The following is a 16,850-nucleotide window of genomic DNA, read 5'->3' as shown; positions in this document are numbered from 1 at the left end:
AAGAAACGATCAATAATAACCTTTCTTCAGGTGTTTTAGGAAGTCATATAATGAATGAAAGTGGTTTGAGGAAAGAATGAATTTGGCTGTCAGTATTATTAAGAAACAATACAAATAAATGAAAGGAAGACAGGAATGATTTATTTCATGGTTCTGTCAAGTGGGAAGACACGAGTTTATGTACTTAGCTTATTGGTAGAATACATGAGTCAGGCTAGGCTCGGTGGTTCATGTCTGTAATCCCAATAATTTGGGAAGACCACTTGAGACCAGGAGTTTCCAACCAGCCTGGCCATCAACATAGTGAGACCCTGATCTTTATTATAAAGAAAGGATGAAAGAGATAAAGAAAAGAAAACGAGTCAAAGTGAACAGAAGAGGTATAAGTGGAGGAGGATGAATTCAGAGTAAACATGTCATCTAGGAAATCCAGGTCCCCGGAGTGCCATGTGTAGCTACGGGCAGAGATGACTAGAGCTGAGTAGAGGAAGCTGCATTCAGTTCCCCATGAGAAGTAAAACAGCATTTAGAGAAACTTACAGATGATGACAGAAAGATTTTACAGCAACTTAAGAAAAGCAAAAAGACAAAATGGTTCAGAAAAAAAAAATAACCTAAGAAAAATCTATAAGGAGCTGATAAAAATGTGCCATAAACTAGATGTGGAGCTGCTCCAGGAAAGAACCAATAATATGCCTAAAAAATTTTTGTAGTATTTGAAGTTCATACCTTAGAACAAGCTTGCCCAACCCACGGTCCGTGGGCCACATATGGCCAAGGACGGCTTTGAATGTGGCCCAACACAAATTCCTAACCTTTCTTGAAACATGATGAGATTTTTGTTTGTCATTTTATCAAAGCTCATCAGCTATAGTTAATCTTAGTGTATTTCATGTGTGGCCCAAGACAATGCTTTTTCTAATGAGGCCCAGGGAAGCCAAAAGATTGCACACCACTGGCTTAGGTGATATTATATATTCAACACCATAGATATGTGTGTGTGGGGGGGTATATATATATGTATATGTGTGTATACATATATATGTACCATATATATATATAATATATATATCATATATGTGTCTCCTCCTTCTAAGAGGGAGGAACTTTTCCAAATAGTAATAACATAGGTGAAATGTAATTTTTATCCTAACCATGAACAAGCAAGCTTTTTTGGAATCTTTGAGTGGATGTAATTTTATATTCCCCTTTATCAAACACTGACCACAGGGAATATTCCCCTCTAATAAGCTTCTTTTGTAGCTTTTTTCTGAAAAACTGGACAAATGTAATGTGGGAGTCAGACAGCATGTGTCACTAAGCTGAGAGCAGTGACATATGCAGGTGACATTTGCATGTCCTGGCAGCATTGTCCAGCAAAGGCTTCCTTTCTTTGGGGATGGACCCTCCCTCCTCACCTGGAGCAGCTCCACGTCAGGCATGTGGCACGTCTCCCACAGCTCTCTGTACATGTCTTTCATCCTTTCTAAATGTTGGGTCATTCTCACTTGACTGTCTTGTAGTTGTTGTAAAAGCCCTTTTGCTTCTCTTTCCAGTGCCTGCAGATGCAGTTGCTTCTCCTCATCGAGAAATAGACGCATCTTTTGATATTGAATATTGATTATCACCTTACTTAATGACACATAGTTCTGCGGAGACATTTGGTTAAAAGGATTACATACTCTCACTCTCAACAGAAAACTTCAAATAATTATATGCTGGGTGTAATCAAGCAATCTATAAACTTTCTGCCTCACTCTTGCAAGGAGTCTTGAATATTTGTTATTTCTTTCTGTCTATCTTTTTCAATGTTCCTATTCTCTCTCCCTCTTTAAATCAAAACCTATATAAAGACTTCTAGTTTCTCTTCCCGAGATGCTTCTTCACAGTTCTTACTGAGTCAATTATCTCCTCTATTAATCTCCCTTTTAGGATTTTTCCATGTCTGATTCGCCTAAATGTTAAAACACATTTAGCCATACACTATATTAGGCAGATTGATTTTTCCTTTTACTATATTTTTACTCTATATACTATTTTATATACTATTCTATTTCTTTCCTCTTCCTCACACCCAATCTTGGTGAAATGTCTCATCTCCAGTGTCTGAAAAGGTTTATACCAACCTTCAAATTTGAACTAGAATACATATCATGCCATTTATCCAATAAACTAGAATTAATTTGGTTAGCTTGTGTGGGCTTCTCTATTTGCAATTCCTATTATATCAATTATATCAAACCCCCTCTCTACTAAAAATGCAAGAAAAAACCTAGCCAGGGACAGAGCCAGACTCCTTTCAAAAAAATAAATAAATAAATAAACGTAAAACTTCTGTTTTGAAGAAACTTAATCATCTATGTTAACACCCACCTACGCCCTGTGAAATGCAACCAATTGGAAGAAAGGGGTGTGGTCTTCAGAGATTTATAAACCGACACTTCAGGAGCCAAGCTCATTCTTCTCCAGAGCCCACAGAGTAGCTTTGCAACTGGCTTTGGGGAATTCCGAAAGCTACCAGCACTGCACTGTGAGACTCTCATCCCTGAGCTGAATTCATCTGATTCGACGGCAAGCTTTGGTGAGAACATAGATATATTTCTGAGGTAAGTACACAATTTCCAGAGTAGGATCTACTATTAGGTTACAAACCAAACAAAATTTGGGGACTTTAATTTATCTGCAAACTTAGATTATTTTTAGATGGAATGATCTCATTTTCCGAGTTTTAAAAAGGCTCCATTTCTTTTTTAAAATTATTTTAAACATAATCCATAGGTTTATGGATTAAACATGGGCCACCATGTTCAGCTATTTATTTATTTGTTTATTTATTTATTTTGAGATGGAATCACGCTCTATTGCCAGGCTGGAGTGCAGCGGCGCTCTTGGCTCACTGCAACCTCCGCCTTCCAGGTTCAAACGATTCTTCAGCCTCGGCCTCCAGAGTAGCTGGAAATATAGCCGCCTGCCACCACGCCCAGCTAATTTTTGTATTTTTTTTAGCAGAGACGGGGTTTCATTATGTTGGCCAGGATGGTCTCCATCTCTTGATCTTGTGATCCGTTCACCTCGGCCTCTGAAAGTGTTGGGATTACAGGCCTGAGCCACCGCGCCCGGCCTTTTTTTTTTTTTTTTTTTTTTAAATTTATATAAGCATTTTTAGAGACAGGATGATCTAGACACTTTGCCGTGTCACCAGTCTAGAGTTCCTGAGCTCAAAAAACCTGCCTGACTCGGCCTCCCAAAATGCTGGGATTACAGGCTTGAGTCACCTTCCCTGGCTTGGTTTTTATTTTTATTTGTATTTTAGCAAAACATACATTTAAAACGCTGACTTACTGTCTAGTGCCTCGTTTTTGTTTTTGTTTTTGTTTTGGGGGGGAGACAGAGTCCTGCGCTGTTACCCAGACTGGAGTGCTGTGGCACTATCTCGGCTCACTGCAAGCTCCGCCCCCCGGGTTCACGCCATTCTCCAGGCCCCGCCTTCAGAGTAGCTGGGACTACAGGCGTCCTCCACCACTCCCGGCTAATTTTTTGTATTTTTTAGTAGAGTTAGGGATTCACCATGTTCGCCAGGATGGTCTTGATCTCGTGACATCGTGATCTGCCAGCCTCAGCCACCTCGGCCTCCCAAAGTGCTCGGATTACAGGGGTGAGCCACCGTGCCCAGCCTCTAGTGCCTGTTATTGCATGATACTTACTCTTTTCCTGACTGTGTGAAAGAGTAATGATAATGCTTCAATTATCATTATCTTTTTGTAAATTGAATTGTCTGTCTTTTAAGGATGTTGTAATATTAACTAGTATATCCCCAAATTAACAGACTGTCCAGGAACAGGAAACATGCCAGAAAGTTTTTGTTGATTAAATTAACATAGCAGCCTAGAAAAACAATGATTCTTAGCTTTACCTTGGAGAGGTAACTTACCTTGATTTGACTGTTTTTCCTTGGAGAGTAAAGGCTGGCTTTTTCTGATTTGGGTCAAAGTATGAGTTCTGCTCTAACATTTTCAAGCAATGTCCTTCTGGAAAAGTCATTATGGATGGTTGTTATAGTTAAATAAAATAATGAGAGTAGAAGAGCTTAGTTAGCTTTCCTTCTCTAAACCAATCACTGGCAATGAAGAGTGTTACTGATTTTTAGACCGTTCAAGACTCAAACCTTGAGTTTACAGGTTGATGAAACCCTTGAAGCCCAAGCAATTTGGTGGATACTAACACCTCAAAAAATCCGACATTCTTCCATGCAAGAAAGTAGAGTTTGGAAAGCTGGTCATGTGTTGATTGGAGAACAGTCACTTTTTATAGAGATTGATGTCTCTTTGTGCCTTAGTTTTCTATTTTTCCTATTTCTGTCATTGCAAATTAAAACCTATACTTCTTTAGAAAGAAAGGATATTATTCGATCATGATCTGATTCAAACTTTGTCTCTCCAGGGTAGAAGATTAAATTCCTGTGGTTTTCTTTCCTTAGGAAAATGGACTCAGACTTCTCACATGCCTTCCAGAAGGAACTCACCTGTGTCATCTGTTTGAACTACCTCGTAGACCCTGTCACCATCTGCTGTGGGCACAGCTTCTGTAGGCCCTGTCTCTGCCTTTCCTGGGAGGAAGCCCAAAGTCCTGCAAACTGCCCTGCATGCAGGGAACCATCACCGAAAATGGACTTCAAAACCAATATTCTTCTGAAGAATTTAGTGACCATTGCCAGAAAAGCCAGTCTCTGGCAATTCCTGAGCTCTGAGAAACAAATATGTGGGACCCACAGGGAAACAAAGAAGATGTTCTGTGACATGGACAAGGGTCTCCTCTGCTTGCTGTGCTCCAACTCTCAGGAGCACAGGGCTCACAAACACTATCCCATCGAAGAGGCAGCTGAGGAACACCGGGTAAGAGATAGCTCTGTGATCACCTGAAAGCTGGAGGGTGGCAGAGTTAAAGAGATTAGAAGGATGATGAGAATCACGGTGATTACTCCATTCTTTACTGAGTGCCAGGTGCTGTTCTAGGTACCAATGATGACATTTTGAATAAAACGTGCAACTCTACCTTCCTTCATGGAGCTTGCAACCAAAAAGAGACTGATTAAGTAAATGTCATTATTATTGACTCTACAGTTCAATGCTAATGACATTGAAAAGCTACCAAAACTACCAGTGCAAAGAAAGGTATTTTGGAAATATATTTAATATTACTGGACAGATGAGTATGGTAATAGCACACTACAAAATCGGGCTAGCATAGTGGATTCTAAAGCAGGATGTTTCCCTGAACTAATTTAGCTGGGTTACAGGAAATCTTCACTCGTCAGTTCCCTAAACTGTTCTACATTCTGAAACCTCAAACTGAAAAATATCAATTAAGGATGAGCAATGAAAAATTTTGTTTTTTTCTCCTCTCACTAATGTATTTATATATTAGATCCCTTGCCTGCTTATACCACTCAGATGGTGGAATCTTTGGTATTTGACTTTCTGTTCAACCTTTAATTCTTTTGCAGGAGAAACTCTTAAAGCAAATGAGGATTTTATGGAAAAAGATTCAAGAAAATCAGAGAAATCTATATGAGGAGAGAAGAACAGCCTTCCTCTGGAGGGTAAGTATGAGACCGTGAGTCCTCCTGACCAGCTTGAGACAGGCATGCCGACAACATTTATATTAGCAATTGAGTTGAAATTCTCATATGCCAGATTTTGTCATGTGTTTATTCATAGGCTGGAAAACAACCAGACTGTTCAACATAACGATTGTTCAGGTTTTCTGTAAATGCTTTTCAGATAAGTAAAAAATAAATATAAATTCTGAAGGGCAAGTATGTGCTTAAAATTAATAAGTATTTCAGACAGTTTTCTGTATAAAATGAATTATGAAATATTGATTAAATAGTATATAATTGAGAAATAAGGCATTTATTGGTGAATATAGTATTGTCCAGGGGGAAGAAATCGGGTGGGAACAGTAATTTAAGAAATGTGCCTGTGCTGGTGAAATCTGCTAGCAAAGGACCCACACGATGCCAGTCCGAGTAGGAGAAAATGCCACATGAGGAAAAGCTGAGGAGAAGGGATAAAAAATGACTGGGGCAGTGAGAGGATAAATATGTCATTGTTGAGAAGAGAAACACAATGGAATGGGGATTAATGTTCTTAGAATGGCAGTGCAATACAGAGTCTATGGATTTGACAGAAGAAAGACAGGAGACAGAAAAGAGGTAGTCGGTTTGAGAGATGGGGTTTAAATTTTTTACTAAGATCTTTTTGTGTGATGGCTTCTGATCCTGATTATAATATACTAAAAACATTTCTACTAAGAGTGATTGTTCAGGCTGTGAAGTACAGAGATTTGAAACAACAACCTAACTGAATAACAAAGATTATGTGTATTATCCATGACAATGTAACAATCAACCATAAATTTTAGTTGTTTTCTAATTGTATTTCCGATTTGATTTAAACATTTAAACCTAAAGGGCTTTTTTGCAGGTGTTTGGGAATTGATGAATTACATAAATTTTGAAGGAAGGTCTGGCTTAACTCATCATCCTGTTTGTAAAGGATGGAAAATAAAAGAAGGAATGAGGAGGATGAAGTTGTGGGCTCTGTGAGGTGGAAGTGGGCCTGGGTATATAACCTACAAAATTCATATCCCTACAGGGCGATGTGGTTTTACGGGCACAGATGATCAGGAATGAGTATAGGAAGCTGCATCCGGTTCTCCATAAGGAAGAAAAACAACATTTAGAGAGACTGAACAAGGAATACCAAGAGATTTTTCAGCAACTCCAGAGAAGTTGGGTCAAAATGGATCAAAAGAGTAAACACTTGAAAGAAATGTATCAGGAACTAATGGAAATGTGTCATAAACCAGATGTGGAGCTGCTCCAGGTAAGAACGGAGGATGCCCCTTGAGACACTTTGTGTTAGCTGACCTTTACATCTTTGCCTTCCATTGGGTACCAAAGACATTATTTCCTCATCTCCTGCACTGACGGTGAGAGTCATTCCCACCGGTTATAGAGATAAACTATAACTCCTACCCTAATCATGGAAATAAAGCTTTATGGAATTGTGCAACTAGATTTCCATACAACATTTTCTACCACAAGCTTCCTCCTCCAGCACATTTCATTAAAACTCTGGAAGAAAAAATTTCATGCTTGATTTGAGCCACATTACACTTTGGGGACTAGCCCTGAAAAAGACCACATTGTAGACACCTGCAGCAATGCGCAGTCACTACTCACACCTTTCTCTCTCACTCAAATTTAGGGTCCTTAATTTATCAGAAATTCATGTTGTCAATAGGTCTTACTGGTATAATTGTTAGAGATAAGAACACATTTTAAAAGAGTTGCAGTGATAGTATGTGGTAATTCTAAAGTTTTGAAAACCTAAAGACCAGATAGGCAGAATAACAACTTTTTTGTGTGTTTATTTTGAGACAGAGTCTTCTTCTGTCACCCAGAATGAAGTCCAAAGGCCCAATCTCAGCTCACTGCAACTTCTGCCTCCTTGGTTCAAGCAATTCTCCTGCCTCAGCCTCCCTAGTAGCTGGGACTAAAGGCATGAACCACCACGCCCCACTATTTTTGTGTGTGTGTGTGTATTTTTAGTAGAGATGGGGATTTGCCATGTTGTCCAGGCTAGTCTGGAACTCTTGACCTCAGGTGTTCCACCCACCTTGGCCTCCCAAAGTGCTGGGATTACAGGTGTGAACCACCTCACCCAACAAGAATAACAACTTTCTAAAGAAGTCATTTTTTTTTCTTTCTCTCTCTCTCTACAGGATTTGGGAGACATCGTGGCAAGGTATGTTTTTGGCCATCAGTGCAAACTGGAGCACAAGGCATGCTATGAAAAACATCAAGCTGTTTCCAACAAAGTGAAAACATAATTTACTAACACCATAATGTGTCAGTGTGATTGTGTGTGTTTGTGTGTGTAGTCATGTGTTTATGTGGTATGATGAATGTCATCTATGCCTTTTATCAGACATTAATCTTTTCTTACTTTCCCATGTGACTCAGGGGTTTATGTTTTGAAGAGTGCAATGCAGAGGTTGCTAGAATACAGTTGCCTCTTTTTGCGATTCAGAATCATAATTAGAGATAAACTATTTGGTGGCAGATAGGGAGAGAGGCATTTATCTTTCAGTGGCAGTAGGTTAGAAATGGAGTGAATAGTTAGAAAGATTCCCTAAGAGCCACAAACCCATCCTAGCGTTGTGGAGGTACATTACGGTATCAGAAGTGGGTTTGAATGAAGCATTTTCTGTTGGAATCTGTTTCTTAAACACAGACATCAGGAAGTTAACCAACTCAACCTACTTCCTTGCAGGAGTGAGTCCGTGCTGCTGCACATGCCCCAGCCTGTGAATCCAGAGCTCACTGCAGGACCCATCACTGGACTGGTGTACAGGCTCAACCGCTTCCGAGGTGAGTGTGGCCCTGTTGGTGGGATCCACATGCAATGCCTTCAATTATGGTTTTCTATGGGCAGCTTTCCCAGTGTAATGATCTTTCATCTAGAAGAAGAGAATAGCCTGTGAATAGGTATTTATATTTATAGTTTCACTATCATCAAACAGACAAAACGAAATAAAAGCTGGTGAAATGTAATAGGAATCAGCCATATAACAAATTTCTTAGAAAAATAAAACATGCAGAAGGGCTCTTTAGGACTTTAGGAACCATTCTCTGATACAATTTCATGTATACAATTATTACATGAAGTATACAGAACTGAATTCAGGACATTTCAATTTCAAATTCAGTGCAGTTAACGACTGATTTGAGTGACAATTTTTAAAAATACATTTTAGGTGAAGTTTCATAGAATTTATAATTTTAACCATGTTTTTAATCAACTAAAGCATACATGAGTAACATATAACAATGCAAAAACCGAGAATCTGTAAACAATAGGAACATGATTTGGTGGTTGATGAGGTCTTAGATAGAACTCCAGGATAGATCGTGACAAATCCAGCAGAATAAAAGAAGTCTGTGCCTGAATCTGGCATGAAAGTCAGATAATTTTTGCAAGGAATCAGCACTTTTCAGAAGGCAGATTCAGATTTTCTCTTTAAGTATGAATTTGCTAGCTTAAGTGGCAGATCATAATATTTCTGGAAAGTGATAACTTTTTTATTTGGGACTAAGAATGGCTGCCCACCTCATCTCCTGTCCAAAGCCTCCTGCTCTGCCCTGACGGAGAAGAGACAATGAAGGTTAATTTTATGGCTATGGACTTGGCTGCAGTGCAGGAGCTTCCAGTTTCTCAGTTGTTATGAAAGGTCGCTAACGAGACATAGACATGACCTTCCTCCCCTTTATAGTTTTTGAGTTTATGGAAATTGTGATCATCCTAGTTTAGCCATTTACTTGTGCAGATCTCCTAACACCCTTTGATTCCAACATTTTTCCAGACAGAAGTTTCTTTCTAATCTTGACCTGTGTTTTCTAGTGAGAATCTCTTTCTTATCTGAACATAAGAATTTATAAACTGATTTTCACTGGAACATTCTCTTTTTTCTACAGTGGACATTTCCTTCCATTTTGAAGTAACCAATCACAATATCAGGCTCTTTGAGGATGTGAGAAGTTGGATGTTTAGACGTGGACCTTTGAATTCTGACAGATCTGACTATTTTGCTGCATGGGGAGCCAGGGTCTTCTCCTTTGGGAAACACTACTGGGAGCTGGATGTGGACAACTCTTGTGACTGGGCTCTGGGAGTCTGTAATGACTCCCAGATAAGGAAGAATAGCCCAGTGGTTAACTCTGAGGACATATTTCTTCTTTTGTGTCTGAAGGTGGATAATCATTTCAATCTCTTGACCACCTCCCCAGTGTTTCCTCACTATATAGAGAAACCTCTGGGCCGGGTTGGTGTGTTTCTTGATTTTGAAAGTGGAAGTGTGAGTTTTTTGAATGTCACCAAGAGTTCCCTCATATGGAGTTACCCAGCTGGCTCCTTAACTTTTCCTGTCAGGCCTTTCTTTTACACTGGCCACAGATGATCAGGATTAAGAAAACTTACTGTTTGGGAACTCCATATACAAGGGAGCTCTTCACTGTTGATACAAAGAAATCATACTGTTCAGGCTTTTTGGTACTTTAGTGTCACTTCATTTTATTGCTATTAAATAGAAAATTTGTAAAAGGCAAAACTTTTTGTACATTTTCTTACAATTAAAATAATCTCTTATGGCCCATTACCTAAAATACGTATTGTGATTTTCAAGTGTTTGTGAATTTATTGGATGGAATTCTGGAAATATGTGGGTGTGTGATTCCAAGTTGATCTCATTCAGGAACAACTTTTGTACATCATGGACAGACGGGGTTTTGTACAATGCACTTGTAAGTGTGAGAGTTCCCTCCTATTAATACAGTAAATTCTACACCTCATCACTTTGGGGGGAAAAATTTATTTTGCACAGAAGTTGTCACTGAATCTTTGGGCTAGAACAGGAATTTAACAGTCATGCATCCTATGGCAACAAAATACATTCTGAGAAATGCATTATTAGGCGATTTCATCATTGTGTGAATATCAGAACACACTACAAAAACCTAGATAGTATATTCACCTACAGACATAGGCTAATGGTACAGCCTATTGCTTTTCTGAGAATTTGCTAGCAATGTCTGAGCAAGAACCAAAAGGGTTTAACCCACATTGAATTCTGCAGCTGTTTAATAAAGCAAACAGCATCACCCAGGGAATAATAGATGTGCAGACTGTCTGCTTTAAAATGTGTTTATATTTCCAATTCACACAGACTGTGAATTCTCATTGACAACCTAGAGACCAGACGTAACCATCACCTCATGTTACATTGGAAACATATTAGTATCAGATAAAAATAAATAAATAAACAAACAAACTAACTAAATTAAACCAAAACAAAAAACAAAACAAACAAAACCTAGTTCTGATGAAAACCCAGTTTATAGTGAGTCCATTGAGTCTGTCTAGCCACCAGATGGTCATTTTCATGATCACTGATTAAATAATGGAAACATTCTACTTCCAGTCCAGCAGATGATCCTGGCTGATGTCTGAGGTTCCTTGCTTGGGGCTGTTACCTAGAATATATTCAAACGGCCTTTCCAGGTAGCTCCCTGGGCTTGCTCACAGCATGGTAGATAATTTTCCACACTGAAGAGTCCCATAGAGTCAGGAGAATTGTATACTACCATTATTCTACAGCGTAAAACATCAGCTGTAGCCACAACCCTACACAAAGTAAAGGGACTAGAACACACACACAGCAGTAGCAGTCTTGAAGTTACATCATAGAAAAACAATGTGGGATGGAATATATATTTTAGCACTCTTTTAGAGAGAGTGGGGGAGGAATATAACCTACTACACCTACTCTTCCTAAGAAGTGGACACTGAGGATCTATATCCAGAGACTGGGGGTCCTGTAAAACATGAGATCCAACGAGCCCCTTATAGAAACACCATTCAAGTTCCAGATTCCTGGAAAAGGGCAATTGACAATTGACGAGGTAAATATTCTTTTGGAAATTTTCTTCAAGATTTGGTATCAACTGGACAATCATTATGAACACAGCACAGCAAAATCACTGAGGAAGATGCACATGACACTGGAGTTGAGGGGGGGAAGGGGTGGTCCATCTCCTTCAAGATGACCAGGGACAGACACAGTAATTCTACATCAGTGAGATGAAAAAGGTCAGGGCATCCTTGTCAGGAACCGCCTTCTGATGTCTATACGCGGCTGCAAACTATTCATGTAGGCCTTCTGAATGCCTTGTACTTCCCAAGATTTCTTGATGTTAAGAGCCACTGACTGGGGTTCATAGTACGTAGAATACCTTCAGCATAGAGGGTGACAAAGTCTTTCCCTCAAAAGCCAGAAATTCAGAAACCTGTAGCCGAGTCATCCACTGGACCTTACCAGTAAGTGTGGGCTGAAGAGACAGACACTGGCTTTAACCTCAGATAAAAGCTGTTCCATTCTCACTGCCTTGTAGCCTCTCATACTCAGAAGGAAAGGTGAGGCTCGGTCCTGTGACTGTTCATTCTTCCAGACTGTGAAAGTTTTTGATGCTGACTCAGAGAAATGTCGTCTGTTTACTAAAATATAATATCTATTAACATTCTGCTGCAAAGGAGATAGGCCCTGTCTTGTCGCAGTCCTCTCAACCTGTGCCCATATGTTCCACTCCTCTGGCCCTTACTGAACCATGATGCCTGCCAGAATCACTCTGAAATTCTTCTGTCCCTCTGTCAGTCTTCTGGCCCAGTTCTCAGAACGCAGGACCCTGTCTGTCCGCTTTGCAATGATCTGTCCATGCCCTTCAAATTCACAACATAAGAAGAGTTGATCATTAAAATATCCCAGAATGGGAAATAGGGGTTCCCTGTTCTGTCTGAGACCAGCAATGCAGATGCAGGATTCTAAGGGAGGAGGAGAAAGCAAAAGTTGGTGCCCTTGAAACTGCTCAGTCACATCCTTGTGACATCTAAAAGGGTAAAAGGTATTCAGGGTTAAATAATTGGAACAGAAGGAGGACAGTCAAGTTCAGGCATATATGGAGAAAGAGAGCTTCTGTCAGTGCCTGACACCAAGTAAAACTCTTTCTTTAATGGAATGCACCCATAAATGTGTCAGAAAAATAACCCTTGGTGAGGAAAACCAAAGTTGCAGAGAACAAGGGATAAAGAAGACAGCAAGCAACATTTCCTGCAGATTTCAAAATAATTCTTGAGTGCTTACATTTCCTGGAATTGCCATGAGGCTACTGTGTATTATCACCCACTATGAAAAAGTCAGCTGAGAGTAATATGGTATCATGGTTAAGAGCAATGTCTTGAAGCTAAATTGCCTGGGTTTGATTCCCAAACTCACTGCTCATAAGCCTCCTTCCCAGAACGAAGTGCCCTTCTCAAAGCCTTGTGTGTGGGTGTGGGGTGTATGGGTGTGTTAGGCATATTTTTATATAATATAGTATTCGTATATTCACAGTAATTGTGTGTGTGTGTTTGTGTGTGTGTGTGTGTGTGTATATATATATATATATATATATGTGCTGGGATTATAGGTGTCAGCCAATGCGTCTGGCTTACTCTCACTTTTAACTATTGTCTTAGAAGCATGCATGATTCAATTTGTTTTTCAATTCACGAATATGTCTAATGGTTTAGAGAGTTATTTTTTAACTGAACTGTCATGTTTTGCTGATAATGCAATTATGATATCTTTATTTCTATTCAACCCTCACATTATTTACTTCTTTTTCTTGTCTAGTTGCATTGAAAAGGAGATCAAGCAAGGTGTTGAACACAAGTGATGATAACAGGATTTATATCTCATTCCCATTCCTGGGTAGAAGCTTTCAAATTCTCCATTAAATATGGTACTGGCTCTAAGTTATTACATTCTTATTAGAGAAAGTTCATGGCTATTTGTTTTTAATAGTGCTTTCAAAATCATAAATGACCATTTCATTGTATCAAATATTTTCTTCCTCTTTTTACAGGAACAATGATATGTTTTTCATCCTGTTCATGTCGTGATTACTTATTTCATTTTCTGATGTTACATTAGTCAACCTTTCTAGAATAAGCTCCACTTGGAGATGATACGAGTTTATCTCTCACAAGATTTGATTAGCTAGCTTTTTTGAATTGTTGCACCTATATTTATTTTAGAGTCTGTACTGCAATTTGCATTTCTTGTAACACACTTATCAGGATCGAATATCAAAATTATATGTTGGAGCTTGGCACAGCAGCTAGAGCCTGTCATCACAGCCCTTTGGGAGGCCAAGACAGGAGGATCACTCGAGCCTAGAAGTTCTGGGCTTCAGTGAGCTATGATCTTGCCATCGCACTTCAGCTTGGGCAACAGAGAGAGAAGCTGTTTACAAAAAGTAAAAGAAAACACAACAGAAAACCAAAGTTACAAGTTGGGAAGTATTACTGCTTTTTTCTGTTCTCTAGAAGGGTTTGTCTAAAAGTGTGTGTTTTTTTTCTTAAATGTTGTGAATATTTCACTGAAAAAGGTCACCGGGATTTTCGCTGGGAGAAGTTTTGTTTTTTAAATAATAGGGTAAATTTTTAGAATCTAAATCATATCTTAGATTTGTCTATGGTTTCTTCTGTTGGTTTTTGTCAGATATGTTTTTCAGGGAAATTTCTCATTTCATCTAAATCATCAATTGTATGAGCATAAAAGTCATCTTAAAATCTTCTTATTAACATATTAATTTGTGGATGACCTAAGTGTTGGCCTATTTATTTTTGATTTGAACTCCTCTTCTCCATTTTTTAATGGAGTCTCACTAAGAATTTATCAATTTAATTGATCTATTTAAAGAGCCTACTTTTGGTGGGTGTGGTGGCTCACACCTGTAATCCCAGCACTTTGGGAGGCCGAGGTGGGTGGATTATTTGAGGTTAGGAGTTTGAGACCAGCCCAGCCAACATGGTGAAACCCCAGCTCTACTAAAAATACAAAAATTAGCCAAGCGTGATGGCATGTGCTTGTAATCCCAGCTACTCAGGTGGCTAAGGAAGGAGAATCACTTGAACCTGGGTGGCCAAGGTGGCAAGGAGCTGAGATCGCACCACTGCACTCCAGCCTGGGTGACAGAGCGAGACTCTGTCTCAAACAAACAAACAAAAAGCCTACTTCATTGATTTTATCTACTGTATGCTTTTTAGTCAATATTCTACAATTTTTTTTTTTTTAGATTTTGGCATGAATTTACTTTTGTTTATCTGGCTGTTTGGGATAGACCTTTATTTCTAAATAACAGATGAATATAATGCTATACATTTTCTTCTTAATATTGTTTTAATTAAATCTCAGAAGTTTTGTTTCTATATATCTTGAATATTATCCCATGAAAAATATATTCATTGCTGTTCTTTAATTCATGCATTTACAGAGACACTGTAAAAGAAAGAGAAGAAAATACTTTTTTAAACCTTTATTTTAACTATAGCAATACATGCGCAGGTTTGTTACATGGGTAATCTTGTGTCATCAGGGTTTGTTGTATAGATTATTTTATCAACCAGGTCTCAAGCCTAGCACCCATTAGTTATTTTTCCTGATCCTCTCCCTCTTCTAACCCCCCACCCTCCTATAGGTCCCAGCGTGTGTTGTTCCCTCTATGTGTCCACATGTTCTCATCATTTAGCTCCCACTTATAAGTGAGAACATGCACTATTTGGTTTTCTGTTCCTGTGTTAGTTTGCTAAAGATAATAGCCTCCAGCTCCTTCCCTGTCCCTGCAAAAGACATGATCTAATAATTTTTTATGGCTGCATAGTGGGAATACATTTTCTAGTTACGTTATAAAACAATAAGAAACAACTGAAATTAATTTTAATAAAAATCGTTAACCAAATATATCCAATAGGTTTAGACACGATTAACATTACAAACGTTAGTAAGATATTTTGTATTGTTACTTTTTTGTTTGTCTGTTTGTTTTGAGACAGGGTCTTCCTCTGTCACCCAGGCTGGCATGCAGAGATGGGCATTCCAGCTAACTGCAGCCTCAACACCCTGTGCTCCAGCAATCCTCCCACCTCAGCCTCCCCAGTAGCTGGGACTACAGGTGCTTGCCACAACACCCGGGTAAATTTTTTTTTCTGTAATGATGAGGTTTCACAATGTTGACCAGGCTGTTCTCAAACTTCTTGAATCATGAAACGTCCCACTGCAGCCTCCCAATGGGCTGGTATTACAGGCATGATCCACTGCACTCTGCTTTCTTACCTTTCGTGCTAAATTTTTGAAATTATGCACTAGAAGATCTGAAGTAAGAGAAGTGTTAAAAAAGATGAGGCCCCCAAATTGCAAGAACCACAGAGAGTAATAAACTGTGATCCAAAGGTAATCAGACAGATTTAAACTCGTATACAGAAAAACCAATCTAAAAAGAAAGGAAACATTGATTATAAAGCAAGATTCTTGACTTTGTGATTGCAGACTTTGTGATTAGCAGTTTTCTATAATGGTAAAATCCAGGTCAGGCCGTGAAAGTAGAGGCAGAGATACAATAAAGGAGAAGTTCTTTCAACCAGACCTCACAATCTAGTAGAAGTAACAGACACACTAGTAAAGCAATAATCCCAGTACAACATGGAAACTGACACAAATATCTATCTATTGGACATAGAGAATCAAAGATCAAATCGTTTGCATGAGTCTTGAAGAATGAATGGAAATTTTCCAGGTGAATAAACAGTAACAGTTGTCCAGGTTCAGAAAAATGCCTGCATAAGGGAGAATTTTCTGTCTAAGGTGGTTTTCAATACCTGTGATTCTCGGCAGATGAGCAATGCTTTGATGGTCCAGAAAAATCGAGGGGTGAGTTAAAAGTGTATTTGTGGAATGCAACTTTTTATAAATCCAAAAAGTAACTTTAAAAGGAGACTGTGGATGGATTTCTGAATCACAAGTAAGGGAAACTGTCAGAGAGGACTTCCAACTGGACAATTTCAAATGAAGAATCCTTAGCTCATTTGAAATACCAAGGTCTTAGAAAAAGAGAACAGACGCCATGGACTGGAGGCGAGAGTTTGAGTTTTAAACAGGGTGGTCAGAAAATGCCTCAATGAAAAATTCATATTGAGACGACGTCTTGAAGAGGAAGGCAAACACAAGTGGGTGTGTGTGTGTTTTGTGTGTGTGTGTGTATGCTTAGAGAGAGAAAGAGAGGCAGAGAGAATTCTAGGTGAAGAAAACAACATGTGCAGTAATATTGAGTTTGTGTTTATTTTGAGGGCTGAGGAACCACAAAGAAGTCTATGTTTTATGTTAAAGTCAGTATGAAAAACAATGGAAAGAAA

The 16,850-nt window shown here is 38.9% G+C and overlaps 1 protein-coding gene across 1 annotated transcript; it reads left to right on the top strand.

The window, feature by feature from the left end:
• Nucleotides 1-2,423: 2,423 nt before the first annotated feature.
• On the top strand, nucleotides 2,424-10,223 carry TRIM43 (tripartite motif containing 43). The gene is made up of 7 exons (XM_016948937.4): nucleotides 2,424-2,606; nucleotides 4,478-4,892; nucleotides 5,504-5,599; nucleotides 6,657-6,887; nucleotides 7,789-7,811; nucleotides 8,340-8,437; nucleotides 9,542-10,223. Exons 2-7 carry the CDS (start codon nucleotides 4,482-4,484, stop codon nucleotides 10,021-10,023), a joined length of 1,341 nt encoding a protein of 446 aa, XP_016804426.2. The 5' UTR covers nucleotides 2,424-2,606; nucleotides 4,478-4,481; the 3' UTR covers nucleotides 10,024-10,223.
• Nucleotides 10,224-16,850: the final 6,627 nt, after the last annotated feature.

The sequence above is a fragment of the Pan troglodytes genome, chromosome 12 (genome assembly GCF_028858775.2).
Source record: "Pan troglodytes isolate AG18354 chromosome 12, NHGRI_mPanTro3-v2.0_pri, whole genome shotgun sequence".
NCBI lineage: Eukaryota > Metazoa > Chordata > Mammalia > Primates > Hominidae > Pan > Pan troglodytes.
The sequence above is the reverse complement of the archived record's forward strand: the minus strand, read 5'-3'. Positions and strand labels throughout refer to the sequence as shown.